Source organism: Colletotrichum gloeosporioides (assembly GCF_011800055.1).
Source record: "Colletotrichum gloeosporioides strain Lc1 chromosome Unknown consensus_17, whole genome shotgun sequence".
Taxonomy (NCBI): Eukaryota; Fungi; Ascomycota; class Sordariomycetes; order Glomerellales; family Glomerellaceae; genus Colletotrichum; species Colletotrichum gloeosporioides.
In genome coordinates this window covers 1,149,300-1,167,789 of record NW_025544662.1, presented here as the reverse complement: position 1 = coordinate 1,167,789, position 18,490 = coordinate 1,149,300, and the positions used below count along the sequence as shown (strand labels likewise).

Below are 18,490 nucleotides of genomic sequence, written 5' to 3'. Positions count from 1 at the left end.
AGCTGACTGGCGTGGGGGCCAATGCAAGCAGGTAGGCAGCGAGGTCACAGTCCCTGGGACTAGAATAGCCGACGCGTGGCTGCGGCACAGCGATTCAATCAAGATCGAAGTAATAGCATCGTAGCAGCTTTATAAGTCGTGGAATACATGACATCCGTCATCCTCTTCTTGGTTTTCAGGGCTTTCGGTAGTCTCTAGTCTCTAAAATGGTCTCGAATCGTACTCTTCGAATGAGTCTACACGGGCTTCGAACTGTGTCCAACTCTACACCGGGGCACACTTGGCCTGAAATGATCAACCGCCTTTACTCTTCAGATCTTCCAGATGTCACAGTCCCGTTAGAGTACGATTACGATTCAAATGTACAGCAGTCAATTATCTCAACATGCCAATCCTCTCTTTTCGACAACCCTCTAGGGATCTACGACTGCGCTGCTTTAGCGGTGTCAGCGCTACTCATACAAAAGTACAATTATACTTTGGATCCTGCATCCGCAACTGAAGCAAACAACTTTCTAAAATTTGGGGATTTGGCTTCGTTCGATGGTCTTGGAACTCTCCAGCGGATCCTCAGTTGTGTTGACGCCTCAGAGCCCAGCGGGATGACAGCACATGGGCGTCTACCGGAAACTGAATTCGGTACCTGGGCGTTGAATAGCACGAGCTATTACCACTTTCATGAGATCGAAGAGAGTCTCAATGATACCCTGGACTACTTGAAGCCTCTCTGCTCCCAGGTGAGGTCACCGGAAGCTGATATTGCCGGGCCCGGTGTAAGTACATGGCTTCTGGGCAAAGTCTTTATCTAATGATATTACAGGTCACAGTTTCCTACATAATTCAAATAGGACTGCTCGTATGGTTCTTCATTTTGTCTTTACTGATCCCTCAAGATTCAATCTACTCAATGCCCGTGAAGGCGTTAGCTGCATTAGGGCGGTTCAGGAGAGGCAACGAACAGCAACACTGCTCTACCACGGTGTATGTGATGGAACGATTGCGAGCCTCCAGATTTGCCGTGGCTTTATACTCATCCATCATCGACTTCCAAGAAGCACAAGCCTTCTTCACGTTGGCAGTGCAACTAGCTACGATTGTCATGTTCATGACCGACCAGGTCCCCGTCATCCGCATCGACTGGCGGGCGGCCCGGATCTACTCGGCTGGAAACACGCTTGTTGTCCTTCTCATGCAGTCAGAAATACAACGAAAAGGGATGAGATGGTGGTATATGTTCTTTCTCACCTTCGCCGTCGGCGTTCTGGGCATGGTGATTCGAAACCTTGGCTCAGAAGCGCCAATCACGCTGGGCGCGATAGCCAAGTGCGGCAATCGGAGTCGAAACATCATGCAGACGTGCTACAACAACGGATCGTCTGCTTTCAGAGATGCATTTCGGGACGAAGACCGGGGTGGGTCGGACTACTTCATCAGCTTCTTGTTCAGCACAGTCGTCCTATCAATTGACCAGCTAGGACACATCCCGCGCCTGCGGCGGAGTCTTCAATCGAAACTGGAATACTGGCCGGGCAGACTCCCTCTTTTTATCTCGCTCCTGCGGTTCGGTTCGGTCATCTGGGGTGCTACATGGTTTGTATCGAATGTCCTGCTAGCTTCACTCCTCATGAGAAACGCAACAGCGATCCTCAACGAGATGGGAGGTTTAGTATGGGACAGGGATAAATGGACGTTTGGTCAGATCATAGCAGTGCTGCCATGGGCTCCAGTGATATCTAAGTACCTATACTGCAGTATTTGTAAGTCATTTCCAAGGGAACTTTGGCTCTGCCGAAATGACTGATATTGACCGCATAGTTGGCATCATTCATGGCGTAGGGAGCCGGATAGACGATCATTACGAAGTCGTCCTCAGCGAAAGATGCCTGCTGAGAGAGCTGTCTCGGCTTTCAGAGTACGAGGGAGAGTTTCAAACGACTGACTACGATAATTTGCCTAATGTGGAAGGCGGCCGAGGAGACGGGAAGGGGCCGGATCGGGACTCGGAGGAGTGGAGCCATGTTTCTTTGGACAGCGGCGAGAATTCCGTCGAATCCCCCGGGTCTTCCACACAGAGATTGCTCATGCCGAGTCCTTGCTGGTCTCCCACCAAATATGTCCATACTTTACGTCGAGAACTATCTGTACGACAGTTTAATATACAGTAACAGAGTGACAACCCCTCCGAGCTCATGATCTCGATGGTGAAAGCTAGGATCAAGCGCCGTCACCCCATCATCGCCACCATTCCCGATACTCTCAGGAACCAAACCAACCTACCCCACATACCAATCACTTCCCGCGATCGAACAAATTACACTTCGTCTAGGCATCATCCAGCCCTCTCGCTGCACATCTCCCGCGAATGTATATGGGTCAAGATCAACGTCCCGTCCTGTGCCAAACTCTACGTTCCCCAAATCAGGGGATTTCTCCATCCACGCCCCCTCCTTCATCGATGTTAACAAGGTTCGCCATCCGGTATCCCACCGAAGAAATGGCTTCTTTCGTCTCATAACTTTCCAACAGGGTGGAACTCGTCGTGGTAATTCTCAGCAGCACTCGGATTCCTAGCGGAATCTCTCCCACCGGATTCTCTGGATATGGTATTCCAATCGGCGAGCGGATTTCGCAGGGTTCAACTTTGCCTGAGTGAAAAATGCATATGATTGAACCTACCTGCCAAAGCAAACAGGCCCATATTCTTATGAGCCCACCAACTGCTCTTTTCTAAGGTCTCGCATCTAGAAACATGTCGTCTGCCATCCCATCTACACCTGCAAAGCCATGTCCTCCCGATTGGCATGGCTGCCCTTCCTCCATGCCTCTGTATGATCCCTTCCTGCCGTAACTCCCTTGGCCTCCCCAACCTTGCCCCATCCACCACCGCCAGGCGTGTTCACAATGATTCTCTCCCCGGGCTTCATGGGCGCGCTGTTCTTGGCACCCAGATTGAACCTTCTCTCCTCGTACTCCGCGTCTTCCTCCTCCTGCTGGCTAGCCCCCTTCAGCCTCTTGAGACTCTTCTCCCAGCTGCCCTTCTCGACCTTCCTAACCCACACGTTCAGCCCCGCCTCGCCATCCTCTCCGCCCGCAAGACCGTACGGCCGGTAGACTCTCCGTTCACTGAGGATAGACACCTGCACCGGGATGCGGAACTCAATATCCCTAATAACACCATCACCTCCCCGATGCTGCCCATCTCCCCCGCTTCCCTTCCTCAGCGAAAATTCCCTCAAAATAACGGGATATCTCCTCTCGAACACCTCCGAATCAGTGATGCGCGTGTTCGTCATGTGTGTATGCACCCCGCTCGTGCCCTCCCACGTAGGCCCAGCACCGCTGCCACCCGCGATGGTCTCGTAGTACCCGAAGCCCTTGACCTCCTTCTGGCCCGTCAGATTGCCCCCGAAACCAAACGTGAGGTTATTGCAGTCGCCCTGGCTGGCGGCACACGCCTGGAAGGCCTTGAAGATGACATCCGTGACGCGCTGGCTTGTGAGCACATTCCCTCCCACAACCGCGGCCCCGTCTGAAGGAGAGAGAAGCGACTTGGGCGGGATCTTGACGTTAATCGGCTTTAGACACCCCTGGTTCAGGGGAATGTCCTCCGAGATGAGGCATCTGAGGCAGTAGATGATGGCGCTGTACGTCACGGCCTCAGGGGCGTTGACGTTTCCGTACACCTCTGGCCCGGTCCCCTCAAAATCAAACACCGCCTCGCCCTTGTCCGCATCAATCGTGACCTTGAGCCTGATAGGGCTACCGTCGTCCATGAAGTCGACAGCCTGCAGATCGCGCCCCTCGAAGCGCTTGCTGACCTGTTTCAACAGCGTCCGCACGCAGAGCTCGGCGTTGTTCTGGATGTTGACCATATAAAACTGCACCGTCTCCTCGCCGTACTCCTCAATGAGTCCCTCGATGAGAGCGATGCCCTTCTGATTAGCTGAGACCTGCGCCCTGAGGTCGTTGATATTATCCGCTAAGCAGCGCGTGCCGCTGCAGCCGGGGTACTGGGCGGGCTCGTTGTACAACAGCTCCGTGACACGCTTCTCGTCGAAGCGGCCTTCGCTGACGAGCTTTTCGCTCTTGATCGCCGCGCCCTCCTGGTAGAGTTCTTTGGAATGCGGCGGCATGCTGCCGGCCGTGATACCGCCAATGTCGGCGTGATGGGCCCTGGAAGCAGCGTAGAACAGGATTTTGTCGCCCTTCTCGTTGAATGCAGGCATCACGAGCGTGATGTCCGGTAAGTGGGTGCCGCCGTAGGATGGGTGGTTGGAGATGATGACGTCCCCCTTTTTGAGGTCACCCTTCCAGATCTCGGCTTGGCGCTTCACGCATGTTGACATGGAGCCGAGATGAACGGGGAGATGCGGCGCGTTGGCCACGAGCCCTCCACCTGCGTCAAAAATTGCACAGGAGAAGTCGAGGCGTTCCTTTACATTTGTGCTGACACTGGTCTTTTGGAGGGCACGCCCCATCTGCTCCGCGATGGCCATGAAACGATGACCAAAGATACTTAGCATAATGGGGTCGACGTCTCGTTCGCCGTCCTTCTTAGCGGCTCTATATCTGTCGTCAGCTTCACCATCCTTTTTATTTTTTTCTTCGCCGTCGACGACAGAAACGACCCCACCAACGGGGATCAGAAAAGAAAAGAAGAACTTACCCATCATCCTTTGAGCCTTCCTTTTCAATATCAATAACAACGTGGGTATCGAGTATGAGAGCTGTGGCTTTCGGCGTCACCACAATCGTTTGTGTTCCGTCCGCCAGCATGGCAGGCCCCTTGATAGTCTCGCCTGTACTGAGATCCTCGAGCTTGTAGACAGGCGTATCCAGCCGTCCCTCCTCGAAATACACCTTTTGTCGGTCCAGCGCCTTGCTGACCTCCACATCCTTCCGCTCAAGCACCTTCAACTGCTGATCCACAGTCTTCTCGGAATGCCTGAAGCTCTTGCCGATGCCCCTCACACGCACATCGTCGACAATGATATCGCGCTCATCCAAGGTAAACCCGAACTCGTAGCGGTGCTGGCGGACGAACGCCGTTCCAAAGTCCCACTCGTCGCCGTCCTTGCCGCCTTCGGGCTTGATAATCATCAGTGCAGACTCTGTGCCGCGGTACCTCATATTGAGGTACTCCTCGAACACAATCTCTTTGTCCTCGAATCCCTGCGCCTTGAGCGCCTCGCGCGACTTCTCCTTGAGCTTCTCCATCTTGCTCCGCAGCTCGTCGGCCGCCTTCCCGGGGTACTCCCACACCTTGGAGTCGGGCTCCTGCCTCTCGTCGACAACGTCGGCCAGAGCCATCCCGTACGCCGACAGCACGGACGAATACCGGTGGATGAGGATCTGCTTGATGCCCAGCGCCTCGGCGATGGCGACGGCATGCTGCCCGCCGGCGCCGCCAAAGGTCGCCAGCCGGTGCTTGGAGGAGTCGTGGCCCTTGGCTTCCGTAATGGACCGGATGGGTCGCGTCATGGTCTCGTTGGCCACGGTCAAGAACCCGTACGCCACCTCGTCGACGCTCATGTTCTTGCCAGTCTCCTTGTTCACTTGGTCGGCCAGCTCTTGGAGGACCTTCTTGCTGGCCTCGGGGTCGAGCCCCTGATCCTCTTTTTCGCCAAAGATCTTGGGGAAGAACTCGGGTAGCAGGCGTCCCAGATAGAGGTTTGCGTCGGTGACGGTCGCAGGGCCTCCCTTACGATAGCATGCTGGGCCTGGATGCGCTCCGGCTGATTCCGGTCCGACGACGAACAATCCGTTCTTCCAGAACAGCATCGAGCCGCCTCCCGCAGCCACAGTGTTGATATCCAATTGCGGCGACTGGATAGTGACTCCGGCAGTGGTCGTTTCGAAGACGTGCTCATACCTACCCTCGCCAAACCTCGACACATCCGTACTGGTACCGCCCATATCGAACCCGATCACAGGAACCTTGGTCTCTTCGTCATACGACGTAATCGCATACCCGACGACGCCGCCCGCCGGCCCAGACAAAATGGCCTTCAGTCCAGTGAAGTTCTCCACGTCCACCAGGCCGCCGTCACTCTGCATGAACTCGCACCTCGCACCTCTCGCCCCCTCCTCTTTCTGCACACTCCTCGTCCCCAGACCACCTTCAAAGCCAGCCTGGAAGCCGGAAATGTATTTCTTTATCGCCGGTGTGAGGTACGCGTCAGCACAAACCGACGTAGCTCGCGAGACCAACTTGATCATCGGCATCAACTCATGGCTGAGCGAGATGTGCTTGAACCCAATCTCCCTCGCGATCCTCCCCAACAATGCCTCGTGGTCGGGGAACGTATATCCATGCATCAGACAAACCGCCACGCTGCGGATCCCTTGGTCATACACCTCCTGCAACTGCCTCCTCACCCCATCCTCCTCAGGCCTCCTCAATATCCTCACAGCCTCCCCGCTCGTCCCCCTCACCAACTCCGCCTTCCCAGCCTCCGCTGTCCCCGCCCTCACCTCAACCTCCGTCAACGTCCTTGCCGGATCCTCCGCATAATCCTCTAACGTCACCCGCTCCTCCACCTCCACGACTGTCTCGTACAACACATCCGGCTTCCGGATCGCCAAGTCGAAAATCTTGGGCCGGCTCTGGTTCCCGATCGCCAGGCAGTCCTTGAAACCCCTCGTAACGACCAGCGCGATCTTCTCGCCCTTGCGCTCCAGCAGCGCATTCGTCGCTACCGTCGTGCCCATACGGATCGAGTCGATCTTGGCTGTGTCGAGCGGCTCCCCGCGAGGGATCTCGCGGCCCAGGAAGTGCGACATGATGCGCCGGATGCCCTCGAGCGGCGCATCGTCGTAGTTGGACGGGTCCTCGGAGAGCAGCTTGATGATGGTCTCGCGGCCCGCGAGCTCGCCGACGCAGTCGGTGAAGGTGCCGCCGCGGTCGATGGCGATGCGAATGCCGCGGTCCGGCGGGGCTTGTGTCGCTGCTTCGGCTGCCGCCATTGTTGCTGAGGTGGGTTGGATGTGATGTCGTGATGTATTCGATGCGGGGTTCCCGTGTTAATCAGTATTTGGGCGGAGGTCGAGGTTCTGATGTTAGCTCATTCGGTGTCTTTTTTTCTTTTTGTTCAATTGAGCACCAGAGCCAGCGAGGACTTACTGGGGAAACGACAACTCATTCAAATCGAGAAGACGGTAATGAACAAGAGAGGAGCTGTTCGATGACAAATGATGGTATCATCGGCGAGACGGCGAGAAGGAGGGCGTTTGGGGGAACGATAAGATAAGAACCAATAGCTCCCTGATTGAGCTCCGCACCCCACCTCTAGCGCGAACTACCCCGCCCTACGCCATCGTCTCCGTGAGGAGGGTCCTGTCTTCATCCACTAATAACGGCGCTGTTAAGGCAACCCAAGACCTTAAAAGTCGTGGAGCTCCACTAGATGAGGGATGGGATGTCATTCGATGTTGAGAGTTGATTCGTCTGAACGCACAAGTACGGTGTCACATCAGGGAATGCAATCCTCAGTGTGTTGCCAAGAGGAAATCCAGCACACTAGCTGGCTGAATCTGTCTGTAAAATGGGCAGTCGAGCTGCAATAGTGTCGCCATGTTCCATCGCAAATCAACCGCAGCAGTTCATGTCCTTGTGATGTGTCTGTCAATTATTAAGTATATGTATGTATGTAGTCTTGTTCTCGTCCCCAATCCTGCCAGGTTTGCCCAGCATCCGGTTTCGTTTCCCATCATGTTTCTTTGAACGGTCGTCTAATCTTACAATGCCGTCTGAGTCGCTGCTCGCTTCCGTGCTGTTTTGTTCGTACATATCAAATGCTGCCTTTCCTCCCGCGCCCGGCGCAACACCAAACCACCACCGCGACGGCAATAAATTAATGAGTAACGACTCGGACAGCCTGAAGCATCATGCCAAAGATGAACCCGCGCGCCACCTCCTCGACTTGGAGGCTGTCGAAGATGCGCCCGAGCGCGTCCGTCGTGGCAGCCTGTCCCATGACGCCCGACAAAGCAGCCGGAACACCTCGTCTAATCAGCAGGTTGCGCGCCTTGACGCGCAGCTTCTCCTTCTCTTCGTCCGTCATCTCGGCGGGCCAAGCCGCTCGCTCTTCATCGGTCGGCATCGTGTTCTCCCGCAGCGTGCGCAGGTGGTAGGCCAGCCCCGCGTCGCTTGTGTTGGCGTCAATGACTGACTCCTGCATCATCTGCTGGATGGAGATCAGGGACGGGTTGCCAGGGCGGAGGAGGAAGGACTTGGCGGCCGCCAGCAGTGTTCGGCGAATGTTCCAGGCCGATGAGAGCGTGTACATCTCATTGATAATAGCGAAGACCAGCTCTACTGCCACGTTTGCTTCCTGCTCCGACAGCGGAGAATGTTGTCGCGCAGGTTTTGGCTCCTTCTTGGTTCCTGGAGAGGCAGTACCGGTGCTGTTGCGCGGCTGGCTTGCCTCGTTCATCCTTGACTGCATGTCACCATGAGTGGGTGACTCCCAGTCCTCCGGCATCTCGTCGGGAGGTGGGGGGAGGTGCTGGATGTGCATGACATCCAGGCTCGTCGAAGACGGCGATCGCAGGGGAGGAGATTGCAGCGGCGCCAGGCTAGAAGCTCTACTATGCTCGCGACTACCTGTGGCGCTCGGCGTGTTCCGCTCCCAGCGGTCAGATCGAGGCTTCAAGCTGTCCGCCTCTGAATCGCCTCGAGGGTCGAAACTAGGCCTCCTTTCCATCGGGGCGACCTTGCCGGGCTGGGTCGAGACAATCGACGATCTCTGACTGTCCAGACTGTCACGAGGCTTCCGGGGTCCATTGCCAATGGGCGATGTGAGTGCCGCGTTCAAGCTGGTGGTGCTGTCCATCCTTGGTGGTGTACCCGTTGACCAGCGGTTGTTCGTCTGGATCTGGCTCGTTTGGATCTCTGACAAAGACGAGGCCGTGTTCTTTCTTGCGCCTAATCCGATGTTGCTGAACACACCCGTCACACCACCGAAAACAGCCTTTCCTCCCTCGGCAACACCCTTGGGGCCCATCGTCAGAACGTCCAGCATGTTTTTGCCGACAGTGTCCCATGCCAGACCTGACTTGGAGTTGCTGTGCCCATGGCCGAGGCCGTTGTCCTTCTCCAGGAAGCGCTTCATCCCTTCGCTCTCCGCTAGTGACTGGTACCAGCACGCATCCTTCACATACCGCTCCAACTCGCCACGCAGGGATGCTCTGGTGTGGGACTTCCAGTTGGGAAGCTCCGCATGCTGCTCCGTGAAAGCCGTCGCGCCAGAAATTGTGGCTATCCGCCTCAAGATCTCGTGCAAAGTCTCGAAATCGGAGTAGCGCCTGACAATCATCCACCCGGAATAGTGGTGCGATGATGGCTCGATCTGTACGAGATAGTCCCAAGTAGGCTTCGTTCGAATCCGAGCCTTTTCGTTGTCGGTGTCGTCATGGAGGATGACAGTGGCATTGTGCAGCGTCAAGGAGGGCTTGCGAGGGCCTTCGTCAGATGAGTCCGGATCATCCCTGCTGGGCGGCACAATCTGGTCGAAGCTGGTGAACTGAGATGAGGTACTTCCATTGGCGGCGTGTTTGGGCGACGGATTCCTGCTTGGCTCCTCCACACTCGACTTTGGCGTGATGGGCGAGTGCAGGCTACCGTCCTTATTTGATCCGTGGGAAGCGTTCGACGTATGTGTTGAAGGCTTCTCTGCTGAAGACTGTGACCTAGGAGACAGTTCCCCCGGCGAGGACACAATCTTGCCCTCGGGGATTTGCACTGACGGGTCTGCTCCGATGCTCTGGCGGGACTTTCTTTTGGACTCCTCCTCCGCTATCAGAGCGTTCATGCGCTTCATTTCCTCCATAGCCTCTTCCATCTCTTCATCAGCCTTGCTAAGTTGCTTCTTATGCGCCGTAGACCCCTTCTGGCGCGCGCGTTCCATATCCAGGGAGCTCCGGTTTCCCTTGGTCAGCGCAATGTTGCCGAGGTTCCCATCAATGTGAACAAACGCGTTGTTGGCTGCAGCCGTTGCGGCGTCCGCGGCGGCATCAGGCCCCGTCTTCATGCCTACGTCAATGGCCTGGCTGAAGTCAGGCTCGCCGGCCTCTAGCAGGTAGACGATCCAGCCGTTGATCCACTCCGGCTTCGAGCACGACTGCAGAGTCATCTCCAGTATCACGCCAGCGAGAATTTCACGCAGGAACACCCGTGCAGGGTCGCAGTTGTAGGCTGAGCGATCGAGGTACCCAAGCAAGTCGTCTGCCACATTGCGGAACTTGGCGGCTTGCTGCGGGTGGTTCATGAGATTGGCTAGGTTGGAGTTTGGGTTCTCCGCGAGGTACTTGGAGACGACATCCGCGGCGGATGCGCCGGGAGCATTGTGTTGTTCGGTAAAGGCGGAGGACAGCTCGGACAGGAAGACGATGAACATGGACGAAGCATTCGTCATGAAATCGAGGAACGAGTCGGCGGGTCGCTTGCGGTATAGCTGGTTTGAAACGCGGAGAAGGAAGGAGTTGAGGAGCTTCCGGCAGGATAGCGGGAACGAGCGGTCGGTTGGCAGAATGGGCGAGTACCACCACTTGACGTAGTCGCGGATGACGGCGTCCACCAGACCGGTCAATGCCTCGCGCGTCTCGGGCTGGAAGTCGTCGAAGCCTTGGATCTGTCTCTCTTCATCTTCCGCATCGTCGCTGGGCGGCACGGCGACCCTCGTGATGGACAGTCGTTCCAGGACATCGAGGCCCTTCTCACCCCGGACGGCCCGGGAGACTTCTGGGTGGCGCGCCTCGTATGCGATGAATGTCACGACGCCGCCGAATGCGCCAATGAGCACGAGTCCAGCCCTACCGAGGACAAAATAGGTGGAAGCCGCAAGACCAACAGCAATGGCGCCGAGTGTTTCTGGTGTCGCAGTTGACAGGAACCGCAGCACCTTGGTCACCGCATCGTCCTCGTCCTCCGGCTTGGGCGGGTTCGCAGCGCTCGGTACCGGCGCACTCGTTGCAGACGGCTCGGCGGGGATCGTGGGCTTCTCGATCACAGGGAGGGTTGGTGAGGTTGTCTCGGGAGCGGACTGTCCCTTCTCAGTAACGGGAGCTCCGCCGGGTGGATGCACTTCGGCGGCGGGAGTCGAGTCCATGTTTTGCTTAGTTCGTTGATCTATTGAATTCGTCTGAGGCCCTATCCTCTCACATCCCTGATGCTGGAGTTAAAGGGCAAAGCGTGCATTGAGCGAGTCGAGCAGCCAGGCGGAGTGGTGGTGGTGAGCTGCTTGGCGGTATAAGGAAAAATAAAAAAAACAAATCGACAAGCTTGCAGTGAGTGGTTCGATGGTACGGACGAAAAAGCTGTAAGTGCAAGCTCAAAAAAAAGGACAGGTTGGCCGTGTTCTTTTTCAGCAAGTCAGCCACCAGTGCAAGCGCAGGTAGGTACGGGTTTCGTGGCAGTGTTTCGAGGGGGAAAGCGAGGCGTGGACGGTTGCTTCCACAAGAATCAGATCTCGTTTTAGGGGGGGCCTAAGCGCGAAAATGGGATTGGGGAAATGTGTTGACGTCGAGTCTCCCGTCGTCAACGAGGGCCAGCTGCGCCAGTGGAGTTGGGGGCAGATTAGCACCAACCAGAACAGGCACATTGGCTCGTGTGTCCACTGTCCATCAGTCTGGAGGGAGGTCCAGAAGCTCCTAATTTTAGTGACGTGCCAGCACCCCCTGCGGCTCCCGGCAAGAAAAAATCCCCGTACGCTGGGAATCGTGGGTTTCTTCCGCTGGGCGGTGTCTTGCTGGTCTTTCCACTCTGATTCCACCTCTAGATTGAATCCGGCTATGATCAGTCAAGGGATGGGGCAAGCAAGAAAGGGGATGCTACCGGCTATCCGAGCACAGGCAAAGGTCATGCTGTGTAGCCCATTCTTCCCCGGATAACACTACAGAAAATAGGAGAGAATACTGGGGAACAGAAGGCGGCGCAGTTGGACCACGGAATTTGGGGTTGAAACAAATCTCAAGACGTCTCTGGGTCAGGGGCCGTCTCGTGGGCGCTGGACGTGAGACGACAAGACGGGCGTCCCTTGCAGCCAAAGGGACGCCCGTCTGCAGCTGCAACAACACGACGAGATGGACAATAATTTCAAAATTTTCTCGACTACTTTTTTTTCTCATTGGCGTCGCTGAAATGCTAGGTATGCATGCAGCTGCGCGCGTAGGGTCACATTGAATCATTTCCCATGTGATGTTGGTGCATCCATCCCGGTCTTCCACAGTCCCATCGCGTCTTTCCAAGGAGCCACATCAAAATCAAGGTCGCACAACGGCACCGGGCTGGCTCATTGTGACATTTCTTCGGCCTCGATCCCGGAAGCCAAGCAAGTGGATACCTGCCTAATGTCCGGGTATCGATATCTCAGATAAGATAAGCCGCTCACGTGCTCGCGCACCTGTGCTGGCGTACGTGGGGGCCCGACGTCATGCGCGGAAGTCGCGACGGAACCACTTTAGCAACGCGTCTGTCGTGACTGCCGTCTCATTCACAGCGTCAATCTCACCCAGTTGTTTGGTGTTGTCGCAATTCACTCTCCTTTGCGATTCGCGCTGCATTCGCCTTGCTCCTAAACCAAGCCGCACACTCATTCCATTCACCCATATCCGATTCATTCTGCAACCGCAAACTCAGCTATGCCGTTCACCAAGGGTTCCAAACGCAGCGCCAAGCGCGACGCGCCCAGCGACTCTGATGAGGACAAGCCCGTCAAGAAGACCAAGACCTCCAAGTCCGAAGACCTCGGCAGCGGCAAAGACAACAACGGAGACCCATATTGGGATGTAAGTGCTCGCCTACTGGGGAAATGACATGTTGAGACCAAACCACCACTAACATCTCTCAAAGCTCTCCGGCAAGCGCCGCGTGGGTGTCTCCCAATTCAACAAAGCAACTCTGATCAACATCCGCGAGTTCTACGAAAAGGACGGCAACATGCTGCCCGGAAAGAAGGGTATCTCTCTCTCGGTCCCGCAGTACGAGGCCCTCCTCAAGGCCGTCCCCGCCATCAACGCGAAGCTGCGCGCCATGGGCCACGACGTCGGCGGTGCTGCCGAGGACGGCAACGCCCCGGACGCCGAGGAGTCTTCCAAGGCCGTGTCCAAGGAGAAGAAGTCCAAGTCCAGCAAGGCCAATATCGAGGCTACCAGTGACGAGGAGTCAGACTAAGGTAGTCGGGCCGCGTTGTGGGAATCATTTTAAAAAAGAAAGGCGCTGCCAGGAAGGGGGTGGAAGGAAAAGCTGCACTTTTTTCACATGTCACTTGCATTTTCGTTGCTTAATTACTCCTGGTCATGACAAACAGGGTGTACTATTAGGAAGGGTCGTAATGGGATGCCGCGCCACGGTCTGGGATGGTGGTAGTTGAACCGAATCGACGCTGCAGTTGACTTCTCTCCGTGTTGCCGTGACTCGTTCAGGACTTGCTTGCGACTGCACCCGATACATGTCATCAGCATGGAACAACAAATACACAGATCACCGCATCTAATTAGGTGGCGGGGAACGTAGTGGTCGCCTTTACGTATAATTGTGATCCATATCCTGGCGTGTGCAAAGGGCAACGATCCTGGGCATCCCCTGTGTCCCATGAGGTCCGGAACTAATGATGAACGATGGTGACGATGGTGGACGACAGCGACGATAGGGGACGCCGGTAGAGGACGACGGTAGAGGACGACGACGCTGATGATCACCGATAGGAACAAGAGCAACGATAGGTCCAACAGATACAAGGGAAACTCTAACAACAAAAGGACTGCAGATTTGAGTCTTTCTCAAGCAGTTGCTCGACGAACAAGAGACATACACTGCAGCCAGAGGGAAGCAATGTTGGCGAGGAAGACGAGGCCGCGAGTACTGCCAATACGGAGAACATCCATGTTGACAAGGTCGATAAGAAGGAAATCGAAGCAACTGACAAGAAGAACTTGGAAAGAGACAACGATACCACGTTGCGAGGCAATGCTCAAAGTTCCAAGTCGAATATCCCTGCGGTACTTGCAAGCTCTCCTCCGAAACCAAGCTCTCCCGCGGCCCCAGCCACTGGCTCTGTCGATGACGAATCCACACGGCAATTTGGGGAGCAACGGGAGACTGTCAAGGCAACGCTGTGTGAACACATGACGGCAGAAATATTCCAAAAATTGGAAGAACTCTTCAAACGGAACTGATGCCGAGACTGCTGTTCATTGCAACGGAGTACACATCAGTGTCAGTAGCTCATACGTATCATCGCACCACCCACGTGATGTCGGAATTGTTTGGTATACCTGAATAGCTCTCGATAAAGCGGCAATATCAAGCTAGCGAGTGACAATTTACACGAGAGCAATACAATCACCAAGGCTCTCGACGGATCGTCAATTGATTCCCCCGCTTCGATGACCACCGCTGTTGCGACGATGACCCTGAAGTCAGGCCCAGTATCCCTCATGCCGGATGCCGCCGTGAATCCAGCCCAAGTCGACGGTACGACCGTTTTCGGTTGGACCCCAGATAACATGCGTCCGAAGATAGGAGATACACAGAATGGTGGAAACGGTGGATCACTATCTAGCGCCTACACCCAAGCGTAGTGACTAGATCGATAGCGTAAAGAACCATAGAATTTGCCCCTACTGTATGTCTTCGTTCCGGCATGATCTTGGCTTGCGGGTCAGGTACTTCACTGTCTCTGATGCCCATGCTAGATTGCCCGTTCTTACTGTCATCTCTTCGTCCCTATTCTCAGAAATTAACTCGGCAACCATTTCTTGAGAGCTTTGTTGAACCTCAAGCTGTGGCACGTCGGATCTGGTCGTCCACGAGCCATATTTCCAACAAGTATTAGGATCTGAGTAGAACTTGAACTACGGCTAGGTCTGGATGATGCTGACGTGATGGGTTGCTGAGATTCGCTTGTCGGGGACGTGAGTGTAACGTCTGGCACGACGGTTGTCGAGCCGGAACTTTGAGGCGTGTTGTTCTCGTCCTTCGTATTCAGAGCTACGGTTGCCCAGGAGGTCACGCACTACTGCTTTCTCTTTGTCGAGGCTCATAATGAATGCTTTCGCGGGGATGATTCGGGGGGGTTCTGTATAATGAACGATGATAGGTGATGATGATGGCTGATGATAGGGGACGATGATATATGACTTTGGATGACTTTGGATGACTTTGTATGACAATGGACACGACATGCGGCGGAGATGAAGACCACTTCGTCTACAACTGGCATGATGCAGCCCTCCACGACTGCCTTCTGAAAGTAGCATCGATTCACAGAGGAAAGAGAAGGCGCTCAGCTCTTTCGTGGCATTCTCACAATACTTGCTGCAGGAGCAACTTTTCACTGTAAGTAAGCGCCGTGTTTTTTCCTGCTTTAGAGATATCCTAGCCGTTCCCCGCGCCGACTTACACCAGAGTCGTCGGCGACAGGACTGGACTATCCCGAACTGGCGCCGGCCCCATGTTCCGGAGAAATGCTCCGAAGCGCGGGTCTCCAACGGGAGTCTGTGACACAATCAAACCAGACATCAGTTTTATGAAGCATTATTCTAGCACTTCGTGCCCTGCAAGCGCAATTACAGTAGGGTGGGACAACAGCGCGACCCTAGTCGGAGATCATGCAAAGGCATCGATCTCAAGACGTCTTAGGGCAGATAAGGTAGAAGAGCGGGACCCCTAGCAGACCCTGTGTGGCCCTTGCGCATTAAAATCCACCCTCTCATTTGTTTGATGAAAGAAATGAGAATGGATGTTTGACTGCGGGCTGCCTATTGTGTTGGGAAGTCCCGAGGAGACATCATCATCAAACACTGCCTGTCGTTCGAGTGGGCGACAAACCCGCGTTTGGGATGTGAGGCCGAGTCTTACTCGCATTCAACCTTCTCACAAGCGCAATCCTTTCTTCTTTCGACTGATGAATTGAACCACAATTTTCTCCTCACTCAATCTTAAAGCCGTGTGTCATGTTTGATGATCGTGATATCGTCGCAAAAAATACCGCTAGGCCCTTTTCCCCCCGTTTCTCCCGCGTGATTGCAGTGGGCCTCCTCCCCAGCGGCCGCGAAACCTCCTTCTTAACCTCGTCAATTTCAAACGCCTTGCTCTGTCTTCCGATTTGCGAGCTCGTCAAAAACGCTCTTCCCATGCAGTGATATCCATGCCACCCCTGCCTGCGACTACCACAGCAAGTTTAGCTCGTCTTTGTTTCCTTCCTTCCCCGGTGTACCGTGTACCAAGCGTTGTACCATTGTATTGTTTGCGCCACACCTAGGAGACCTCCCCTCATGAAGCCTTGGGAAGCTCAATGTCGACGATCCACGGCAAGTGCTGCGGATGCTCGCCATCTCCCTTAATAGCAGCATTCACAAACAATGTATCCTCCCCAGGAACCAATGGGCGCTTGTCGCCGGCGCAGTGCGATGTGGTAAAGTACCCCCTCCGCAGCCCCTCCTCCATCTTCCGCCTCTTCTCAGCAATAACATCCGCCCCGTCAAACCTGCGCGGCGTCAAGCCCGCCAGGCTTTCCACAGCAACGCTCTTCTCGTGATCGGTATCCGCAAAATGGGACGCAACAGCAGCAGCAGGCCCCTCGCCCGCCGCCGCCAAGCCATCAGCCAACGCGGCCCCCTCGCTGCGCCGCCAGCGCACGAGCTTCGCGCCCCAGCCCCGGTGTACGTGCCCGAAGCAGTGCAAGCGCGGCTTGGCCCATCGTGCCGCCGCGAAGAGCCCGGTGCTGCCGATCCGTTCCCCGCCGGCGGTGCGGTCCAGCACGCCGTGCGGTGGGCCGTGGGTGACGACGACGTCCACGTCGTCGCTGACATCCCATTGGCGAGACGCCTCCTCGCGGGGGTCGTATTGGAACGCCCAGTCCTCGGTGGACGGCGTGAAGGGGCTGGCGTAGAGGGTGAGGCGGGCGCCGTTGGGCAGGGCGAGGCGGTGCGTGCCTTGGTGCTGGAGGAAGGTGATGTCGGTGGCGGAGGAGGAGAGGAGGAGGTCGCGGGCCTGGTTGAAGGTGCGGTATTCTGCGTCGACGAGGGCCATGTCGACGGGCGGGGGAATTTCTGCGATTTTGGACTTGAAGATTGGGGTGTCGAGCGTCCAGTCGTGGTTCCCTGCTATCACGATCTTGAGGGGAGCGTTGATGCTCTTCATAAGGGTTATGGTGTTTTGGAACTCTACGAGCTTGGATTCTTCGGTGAGGTCACCGCAGTGGATCGCTACGTCGACGGGCGGGAGTGATTGGGAGCCCGGGAGGGAGCTTGCGCCGTGGGTGTCTGATATGATGAGGATGCGGGTCTTGATCCCCGAGGTAATTGTTGAGTCGTCCATTCTGTGTTGATGATCTATGGGCAAGTCTTCTCCTGGGCAGTATCACGACTTCAGCAACTTTGAGAAAGTAGTATATAGACATTGTGAGCGTTAAGCCAGCTAAAAAAAGGCACACGTTTGACTACACGTCTCCACCCATCTCCGAACGAAAATTACGGTCTGATCTGCCATCAAGGTCGAGCCAAACCCGCCAGCCTAAACTTGCTGTTGTGATATGCCTTCACCACAACTTCGCAACAGAAGACAACTATTCTGTGATGACTTTTGGAGATGGCTTCAATGACTAAATTAGCAGCCAGGGTTGTATGTAGTTGACGACGTCCGAAACATGACTCAGTTGGGCAAAGCTCCTATCTAAGTGACACAAGCTACCGTTGATCGCCTCTCTATTCATATCTTTTACCTCTGGAAAGCTCAGCCCCGTCGGGAATGCAAGACTTCCCGCATCACCAGATGAAAAGAGAACTTGGCTACATCGCGGCTGAGAACGACGCCCTTGGCGCGTTAAACCGCACATCTTCACGATACTTTTTCTTCACAGCCGAAAAACCACGAGCACTTCTTGCCTCGGGCTGGCCCGCATAAACTCAAAAGAAGCTGAGGCCGGGAACGATGCAGTTCGCAGCTGTGGTAGAGCAGAGACCCAAGGCCGACCTGGCACCGGCAGAAGGTTAACGGGGGACGGCGGACAAGACGGATGCCCGCCGCAGGCCAGTCTAGAATTTTTCTCAGTTGTGCCCCTACCGTTGTGCTGCTGAAAAAAGTTCAGACTGTTTTGAGTTTGGGCAACGCAAAGCATAGTCGACAGACATCGGATTATTGTCATGGACGCGGGAAGTCAGGTTCACTCCGGGCAGGCCGCCGCCGCCACCCCTCGCTTGCGGCACCGCCCTTGGCACGTCTTCAACATGTGACGATCATACGCGCAGCAAGGGTCGGCAGAGTTGACGTCGTTTGGTGTTGGGTTGGGAGGCCACATGCCTCGGGAGGAGGAGAAGGATTGACGATGGCAAAACAAGCATATGGATGATCAGAGGAAACGTGCTTCTTGCTTCTTGTTTTCAGGAACCGAAGACCTAGCCGTGGCGAATCGTATTGAACGATGCGAGGCGAAGAGGCGTACGGGAAAACGACGGGAGTGATATCCATGTGGTTGAGGTGACCGCAGCA

General features: G+C 55.4%; 5 protein-coding genes across 5 annotated transcripts; 2 read left to right on the top strand and 3 right to left on the bottom strand.

The window, feature by feature from the left end:
- Nucleotides 1-206: 206 nt before the first annotated feature.
- On the top strand, nt 207-2,165 carry GCG54_00011258 (uncharacterized protein; the record flags this gene model as incomplete). The annotated part of the gene is given in 3 exon segments (XM_045411163.1): nt 207-773; nt 821-1,757; nt 1,774-2,165. The coding sequence occupies 3 exon segments, from the start codon at nt 207-209 to the stop codon at nt 2,163-2,165; spliced, it is 1,896 nt and encodes a 631-aa protein (XP_045268221.1).
- A 603-nt stretch (nt 2,166-2,768) lies between these two features.
- Nucleotides 2,769-6,966, bottom strand: GCG54_00011257 (uncharacterized protein; the record flags this gene model as incomplete). Its single annotated transcript, XM_045411162.1, has 2 exons — nt 2,769-4,569; nt 4,667-6,966. 2 exons carry the CDS (start codon nt 6,964-6,966, stop codon nt 2,769-2,771), a joined length of 4,101 nt encoding a protein of 1,366 aa, XP_045268220.1.
- Nucleotides 6,967-7,853: 887 nt separating this feature from the next.
- GCG54_00011256 (uncharacterized protein) lies at nt 7,854-11,108 on the bottom strand (the record flags this gene model as incomplete). Its single annotated transcript, XM_045411161.1, has 1 exon — nt 7,854-11,108. The coding sequence occupies one exon, from the start codon at nt 11,106-11,108 to the stop codon at nt 7,854-7,856; it is 3,255 nt and encodes a 1,084-aa protein (XP_045268219.1).
- Nucleotides 11,109-12,639: 1,531 nt separating this feature from the next.
- GCG54_00011255 (putative RNA polymerase II transcriptional coactivator) lies at nt 12,640-13,171 on the top strand (the record flags this gene model as incomplete). Its single annotated transcript, XM_045411160.1, has 2 exons — nt 12,640-12,786; nt 12,851-13,171. 2 exons carry the CDS (start codon nt 12,640-12,642, stop codon nt 13,169-13,171), a joined length of 468 nt encoding a protein of 155 aa, XP_045268218.1.
- A 3,102-nt stretch (nt 13,172-16,273) lies between these two features.
- On the bottom strand, nt 16,274-17,320 carry GCG54_00011254 (uncharacterized protein; the record flags this gene model as incomplete). Its single annotated transcript, XM_045411159.1, has 1 exon — nt 16,274-17,320. The coding sequence occupies one exon, from the start codon at nt 17,318-17,320 to the stop codon at nt 16,274-16,276; it is 1,047 nt and encodes a 348-aa protein (XP_045268217.1).
- Nucleotides 17,321-18,490: the final 1,170 nt, after the last annotated feature.